The sequence below is a fragment of the Diceros bicornis genome, chromosome 16 (genome assembly GCF_020826845.1).
Source record: "Diceros bicornis minor isolate mBicDic1 chromosome 16, mDicBic1.mat.cur, whole genome shotgun sequence".
Classification (NCBI taxonomy): Eukaryota; Metazoa; Chordata; class Mammalia; order Perissodactyla; family Rhinocerotidae; genus Diceros; species Diceros bicornis.
Genome location: NC_080755.1, coordinates 3301083 through 3308095, shown reverse-complemented (window position 1 = coordinate 3308095; position 7013 = coordinate 3301083). Strand labels below are relative to the sequence as shown.

General features: G+C 57.5%; 1 protein-coding gene across 1 annotated transcript; it reads left to right on the top strand.

Moving 5' to 3' along the window:
• The first annotated feature begins 1756 nt into the window (after window positions 1-1756).
• On the top strand, window positions 1757-6512 carry LOC131415218 (ral guanine nucleotide dissociation stimulator-like). Its single transcript, XM_058556634.1, has 6 exons — window positions 1757-1807; window positions 2574-2789; window positions 3164-3267; window positions 5355-5426; window positions 5826-5900; window positions 6497-6512. Exons 1-5 carry the CDS (start codon window positions 1757-1759, stop codon window positions 5866-5868), a joined length of 486 nt encoding a protein of 161 aa, XP_058412617.1. The 3' UTR covers window positions 5869-5900; window positions 6497-6512.
• The last annotated feature ends 501 nt before the right edge of the window (window positions 6513-7013 follow it).

The window sequence follows — 7013 nt, the reverse complement described above, 5'->3', positions numbered from 1 at the left end:
TTGGGCCTTAGCTACATATGACACCAGCCCAAAGGGGTAACAGATATTATCTCATATACACTGGGTGACGCCCCTAGGAAGTAGATTCTAGCCTGATCCCCATGGTACAGGTTTGGAGACTGAGGAGGACCTGAGAGACACAGTGACTTTCCCAGGATGCAGAACTGGTAAGAAAAAGGAGATCTGCATTCATCTCTGTCTCCCAAAGCTAGGACCCTAGTGAGGTTTGCAGGGAGCTGTGGCTAGGGATGTGTGGGCTCCTTGTGTACAGTTCAGGAGATGACATGGGGGAGGAGGGTGAGCAGCCCGGGGGCAGGGAGCAGCTCTGGGCAAGTTTGATTGAGGGAAGGGGCCCAGGTAATGGAATCTTGAAAAATGACCTCACTTCTTTGGTCATAGACCTCAACATATCTTAGAACTCTGGTAACCAGGCACCCACAGACCCCCATCCAGCTCACTTGACTGGCGACGGTCAACAGACAAAGATGTTTAGTTGTTGTGTCCCGATTTTTGGAAGATCTGGGCTCAAAAAAGCCCAGAAAGAGAATCTTTTTCGTCGTTGCCGACGTTGGCTCAGCCCTCTTCCCCAATGCCTCTGGGCATCTGGCAGGAGGCAGCGAAAAGTAACAACGGGGCAGCCCAGGAAAGGCTAGTGCAGGCCAGGGCACAACTGTGATCCCACCTGATCAGCCCCACACTCCTTGCACCTCTTCGTGTGTGTGTGCATGTGTCTGTGTGGAGGGGGTAAGGCAGGGCATGAGGGGCGGGTCATTCTCAGCCAGGATCAGGTTGTTAGGTGTTGGAAGCCTGGTGGGTCTGTCATGTCCATACCCCGCATCATGGTTGGCAGCATGAGAAGGTGAGTTCCTCTACTCATATGTTACCGAGCCCTAGAGGTTTCATCTCTTTCCCTCCCTGACCACAGTTCTTTGCAGGGATGCCCCTCTGTGCCTGAACTGAGGAGCAGACTTTCTCTTGGGGGTCGGCACCAATGGCAGTGTGCAAGCAGCCCCTGATTCCTTCTGGCCCAGCTCCCAGGCAGTCTTTGCAGAACTCCACTCAGGAGGTCGTCGAGGAGCTGCCCAATGGTTTCGACTCCACCAACTCACTAGACGAGGGGCAGGTGCACGAGGCCACCTGCACCATCCAGTGTTGCTCTGAGATGAGAGCAGGAGCAGAGGGTCTCCACACTCAGGACCTTGAGACGCCGGGCTTGGACCAGAACTAGGGCGGGACCAGACTGGGGCTGTCCCTTTTTCAAGCTAAAGGGGATGTACATGCAGGTCACCTTGCCTGGTTCGGAGCTGAGCTGCCGTGACCCTCTTTCCCTTGCCCGGTGTGAGCTTCTGGAGGCCACTGAGGCAGAGCCAGAGGGTAAAGGGGACTGCAGGCTGGGTATTCCCGGAAGGGAAGTGGGATCTTTCCTGTGTTTAGAAGGACACGTGGAAAGTCAGCTATGTGGGTGAACCTTTCCCTTTATCCCGCTGCAGCGCCAGCTGCAGAGCTCCAGCCGGCGGCAGAAGCAGGGCAGTGGACAGTGGTGGAGGTAGAGCTGGCTCCAGCTCCGTCAATACCACCCCCTCTAGCGCTGGAGCCAGCGTCCCCTCCCTCAGCAGTGTTGGAGCTGGAGCAAGGGCCCACGTCGGCTCCAGCAGGAGTGGGAGCTGCTGAGCTGGAGTCACCTGGACCATCACTTCTAGTGGGAAGTCCATCTCCACCTGTGGCCATTAAGGAGGGTGAGAAGAAGCCTAACCTCATGGCCTTCCCTCCTAAGCTTGTGGTGGAGCAGTTGACCGTGATGGATGCGGTGAGTAGCTGGGCTCTCAGGGCAGAGGGGCAGGCCTTCCCTCTGCCGTCAGTGCCCCAGACCTGATCCGGACTCCTATGATCTGGGCCCAAATCCTGGCGCTCCCCCTTACCAACCTTACGACCTGGGCAACTTTCTGAACCCCCAAGGCTTTGCTGTCCACCTGCAGACCGTAGAGGTGGACACTAACAGGACCTGCTGCACAGAGTGGCTGTGCCGGCTCCATGAGGTAGAAGAGATGGAAAGCTGCGCGGGGCCTGGCCCATCAGTGGGGGAAGGGAACTCACTGTGTGCAGCCAGGTCCCTGGTGGCCCAACCGGCTGCTCAGGAGGCTCAACAGCCTCAGCATTTATTAGAGACCTGATGTGTACTTCACTACAAGGGAGACAGACAGAGCCTGTGGTTGTAGCTGCCGCAGGGGAATGTGCATCAGAATCGGAGTGGGACCAGAGGGGACATCAGGGTGGTGGAAGATGCCCCCTTGGGATGAGCCTAGTTGAGCCACCGTCTGGAGCTTGGAGTTAGCCAGGACGGGCTGGGTGCAAATGCCCCCTCCCTTCCCTGCTAGTATTGGGTCCTGGGTCATCCTGTGCTGGGTGCCCGCAGTGGACAGAGAAGAAAACCCAGGGACTCTCACAAGGCTCAGACCACATCCTGAGCTTCCTGAGCTCCAGCTCTAAACTGTGACCCCTGTGCAGCACTTTGGGGGCGGTAGACACGGAGCTGGGGTGTGGCAGGGCTGGGTGACACTCCCCCTGTTCCCCAGGAGCTCTTCCGGAAGGTGGTGCCCTCTCAGTGCCTGGGCTCCACCTGGGGCAAGAGGAACAAGCCCGGCAATGAGCACCTGGCACCCACCGTCCAGGCCACCGTCGACCACTTCAGAAGGGTGGTCAGCCTTGTCGTCACCACTTGCCTCGGGGACCCGAGCATGATGGCCCAGGACAGGGCTAGGGTGGTGGAGCACTGGATCCAGGTGGCCCAGGTGTGCTGCGGCAGGCCCAGTGGAGCCACTCTCTGGAGCCTTGGGAACGGCCTCTCCACCTTTATCAGCTCCCAGGATTGCAGTGTGTGATCTAAGCCCCTGCACAGTCCCTAGGCCCTTCCTGCCAGGGGCCCGCTGACCTTGACTCCAGGTCCCAGTGGGAGGATGCTCACTTCCTCCCTGGCTCCTTCCCTGGGTTGAGCTAAAATCCTCCTCCTTGTGAGTGTTACTCTCTGGGTCCTAAATGTGCCCTTCTGGGGCTCCCTGAGCATCTGTCTCATCCAGGAGGGGAGATTTAAATAGAAGGGGACTGAAGCTAGAGCAAGCGGGTCTCCAGCGCCCCACCTCACAGCTCATTCTCTTCCCTTCCCCAGGAGTGCGAGATCCTGAAGAACTTCTCCTCGCTCCGCGCTGTCATCTCTGCTCTGCAGAAAACCTCCATAAGCCACCTGAAGAACACGTGGGCGGATGTTTCCCGGTGGGTAGGCCCCTCTCCATAGGAGGATCAGGGTGGATGGGGGATCTCTCGTATGTCTGCCATTGCCCCCTCAGTCACGTGGGAACTCCTGGGAGGCAGCAAACGCTGGGGACAGGGCCTGGGCCATGGTGAGGGGTCTCTAAGCCTCCCTGGGTCCTTAGTGCACCAGTTCTGCTTCAGGACTCAGTTTCCCTAAATGCCAGGGTTGAGCCACATTGGAGATTTTCAAGTGTTTATGGCAACAGAACTCTAGGCCCAGTTGAAACTCAAAGTGGTCAAAACAGAGGTGCTCTGTAGAGCTGGGGAATGGAGACCCCAGTGACCAACAGGAGAGCCCCCGCCCAGTCCCACGAGACCTTAGCGCTCAGAGGAGCCCAGTGAGAACACTCCTCCAGGCAGGTTGCATCTCTTGGGTTTGCAAAGAAAAGGGATTTGCACTCAGACCCCTCACATTATCCCTCAATTTATCCTTCCTTCTTTCCACTCCCCTCAGGGAGAGCTCGGAAAAACTTAAGGAGCTCTATAGCCAAGACAAGTCTTTGAGCAGAAAACTGATGACCAACTTAGAGTGGAGGCTTGGGGTCTGGAAAGAGAGGAGGGGGTGGGAGGAGGGGGATTGGAAATTCTGTGGTTTTGATAGTTTCTCACTTGAACGTTCTCTGAAACATTCATGTCTATCTTGTCCAGATTAACAAACAGAGGGATCTGTTTGGTCCATGGGTGGGCGGGGTGCTGTTTGTGGGCAGGAGGCCCTGGTCGTGGGACACAGTAGTGTTGGCTGGGCTGTTCCAGGAGGAGTTGCTGAGCTGGTGCCATCAGCAGGTCTCTGGCTTCCATGCATGGACATCCTGCTGGATGTAGCTTCTTCCAGGCTGTTGGGTGTTTGGGGTGGGTTTAGCCCTCAGCCTAAACCTGTCCTCAAGAAGCCAGGCCCCTGCTGCTCCTTCTGTCTTCACCAAGTCTCAAAGTGGAGGGCACCCTGCCTACCCCAGGTTTGGGAACGACAGGAGATTCCCATGGCCCAGGTGGACAAACAGTCTGCTCATCCTTGGGTCTGAACATCTGGACCAGAGACAGATGTGTGTGCATTCTGGGACTCCCCACTGGACCCCTAGAGCAGTCACTTGAGTCAATCACAGGAGTCTCACCTGAGTGCCCCGTTGGCAATGACATATGCCCCAGGTGGCTTATGTGAAGAGTCTAGGCAACTGATGGATTCTTAGTGGATACTGCTGAAAGCACCTTGGGATCTGACATAAATGAGGAAGCAGAGCCTCCTGTCACTCCCCTCCCTGTGGATCAGAGTATACACCTTGGGTGTCCAGTTCCCGAGTGGATAAAGAAAGAGTTCAGTGCAGGAGAATATCCCGAGGGTTTCCTTGGGGAGGAGAAGGCATTGGCATGGCCTCTGTTCCAGCCCAGGGGCCAGACACCCATGAGACAGGGGAAGGCAGGAGCCACTCAACCAGACTCCCAAGACACCCCTTCGTCTCCATCCATGGCTTGGCCCAGGATCACACTTTGAGAGCTCAGGGGACAGTACTGTGGTCAGTGGTGGGGCGGGGGTTAGGTGAGGACGATGGAACATGGCCTCTGGCTGGGAGGGGCAAGCGGCCTTTCCTCTGTGGGCCCCTGAGCAACTCACTGCCCCTGTTTGGGCCTCTGCCTCCTCATCAGGGAAGGGAGGGATGGTGATTGTGTGGTGCAGGCCTCATACGGTGGTGATGAGATAAGAGGGAGAAAAGGAATGTGGGAGCTTTCTGCCTGCTCCACACGGAGGGGTGAGGGCGAGGACAACGATGACAGTCATATGCCACTGAGTCCTCAGGAGAACCTGTAGGGTAGCTGGAGTTCTCAGACCTTCCAGATGAGGAAAGAGGATTGGGGAGGCCAGGCCACAAGCCCAAGCTCACACTCAGAGTGAGAGTTGGAGCTGGGCTTGTTCTAGAATCACAAGACCTTGGAGGATGGAGTGGCATTGCTACCAGTTGACTCGAGTCAGATGTCCAGGGTCGGAGGCCAGTGGTGCTGGAGAGAAATGGGGTGAGGGGAGGATGGCCTGCTGACACTGTCCTCGACCCTGGCAGGAGGGGCCCTCCACGTTTGCCCCCCCGGAGATCATCCCCCAGAGAGTGCAGGAGAAACAGCAGCAGCAGCAGGTGAGTGTGCCTGTGGGGGAGGGGCTCTGCCTTCCCAGCTGGAGGCCTCAAATCAAGAGAGGAGGGCCCTTCCTCCTGGTGCCACAGTGCCTGAGTCCCCCAGTAGAAGTGACCAGGAGGGGGGCCTGGAAGAGCTGGTGCAGGATGGGTTGTTGCGGGGAGGGCCGGGGACCGCATACCCTGTGATTTGCCAGAAGCTGGCGCTGGGAGGTTAGGAGCAGGAGTCTGGTTTTATTGGGCTGTGAAGGGAGGAGGAATTGAGGGGAGGTGCTGAGGGTCCTAGGCTGCTCCCCGTGGGAACCCTGGGGTGGGCCAGGAGGCTGAGGCTGAGAACTTTTCAAGGGAGGGTCTGCAGAGGGTCGACTTGACAGCAAAGGCTCATCTCACCCGATGTGACAGGGTGTCGTCCCCTATCTTGGCACTTTCCTCGGTGACCTGCTGATGCTGCACCTGGCGATGGGTGATTATCTCGAGGTGGGTGAACATGGGGGCCAGGCAGGGAGGACCAGGATCCTGAGCCTGGGGATGCAGGAGCCCCCGAACTGAGCTCTGAGCTCTCAGCAATGGGCACTTCTCTCACGAGAGCCTTGCAGCTGCCCCTGGGAGCTGGGGCATCAGGCCCATCTTAGGGATGAGTGAACAGAGGCTCCGTCTGAGACACCCATTCTGGTTCCCCAGGCTGGGGAAGATCAGAGCTGCCTGATGGCAGAGCTGCGTGAGGTTTTATCTGAGCTGGACTCAGCCTCTCCGTCCCATGCTGCCCATGGTGAGAGAGATGTCGGGTCCCCCCAAGTCAGGCAGCACATATGTGGCTGAGCAGTCCCCTCTGCCTGAGGCCTCAGCCTCCAAGTCTGTCATCAGAGAGGGTTGTCCTGCCAGGTCCCTCAGTGTCACGCCCCTGTCCTCCTCCTCTGGAGCCCAGAGCCCTGCCTAGGTCCAAGTCCTGTTTTCTCTGGATCCCCGGCTGCCTCTTGGGACCTGGCAGTAGTACAACATGATAAGAGGTGGGCATAGGGGGCTACTTAAGCTAGGGGGCTCTGTCTGATGGACTCTGGCTGTCTGCCTTCCAGGGGAATGAGATCAACCTTGAGTAAAGGACTGAAGTAAGCAACTGTGGCCCTCCCTGCAGGGGAAGGGAAGGAGGTGGACATCAGAGACCCTCTGGGCAGAACAGCCCCTGGCTCCACCCCCTGTATCTTACATTGAGTGGAAGAGTTTGATAAGGGAGAAGAGGGAGATCCATCCAATTGTCGGGTGGGTTGAGGGGAGGATGGCTTCAAGGACAACATCCTGGAGGAGGGGCTGATTATTCCCATTCTGAGAACAGGTAGAGCCTGGATGGGACTGGAGGGAAGGATGGTTCCCAGGACTGGTTCCCTGCCCCACTTCTCACCCCCCACAAGGCCCCTGCAGCATCCCCCACCCAGGCCCTATCTGCATCCTCTCCTTCCCTCTGGCCCCAGGAATACCGAGTCATGAGGGAGATCCTGTTGCTCCAGGTGGCTTCAAAGAATTACAACCTAGAGCTCGAGGATCGATTTGGGGCCTGGTCCCAGGACATGAAGCTGCTCAACGAGAGTGAAAGGT

Coding starts and splice junctions, on each gene's coding strand:
- LOC131415218 (XM_058556634.1), top strand. CDS start 1,757: ATGGCCTTCCCTCCTAAGCTTGTGGTGGAGCAGTTGACCGTGATGGAT. Junction 2,790..3,163: donor ACTGGATCCAGGTGGCCCAG/GTGTGCTGCGGC, acceptor TCCCTTCCCCAG/GAGTGCGAGATCCTGAAGAA. Junction 5,427..5,825: donor AGAAACAGCAGCAGCAGCAG/GTGAGTGTGCCT, acceptor CCGATGTGACAG/GGTGTCGTCCCCTATCTTGG.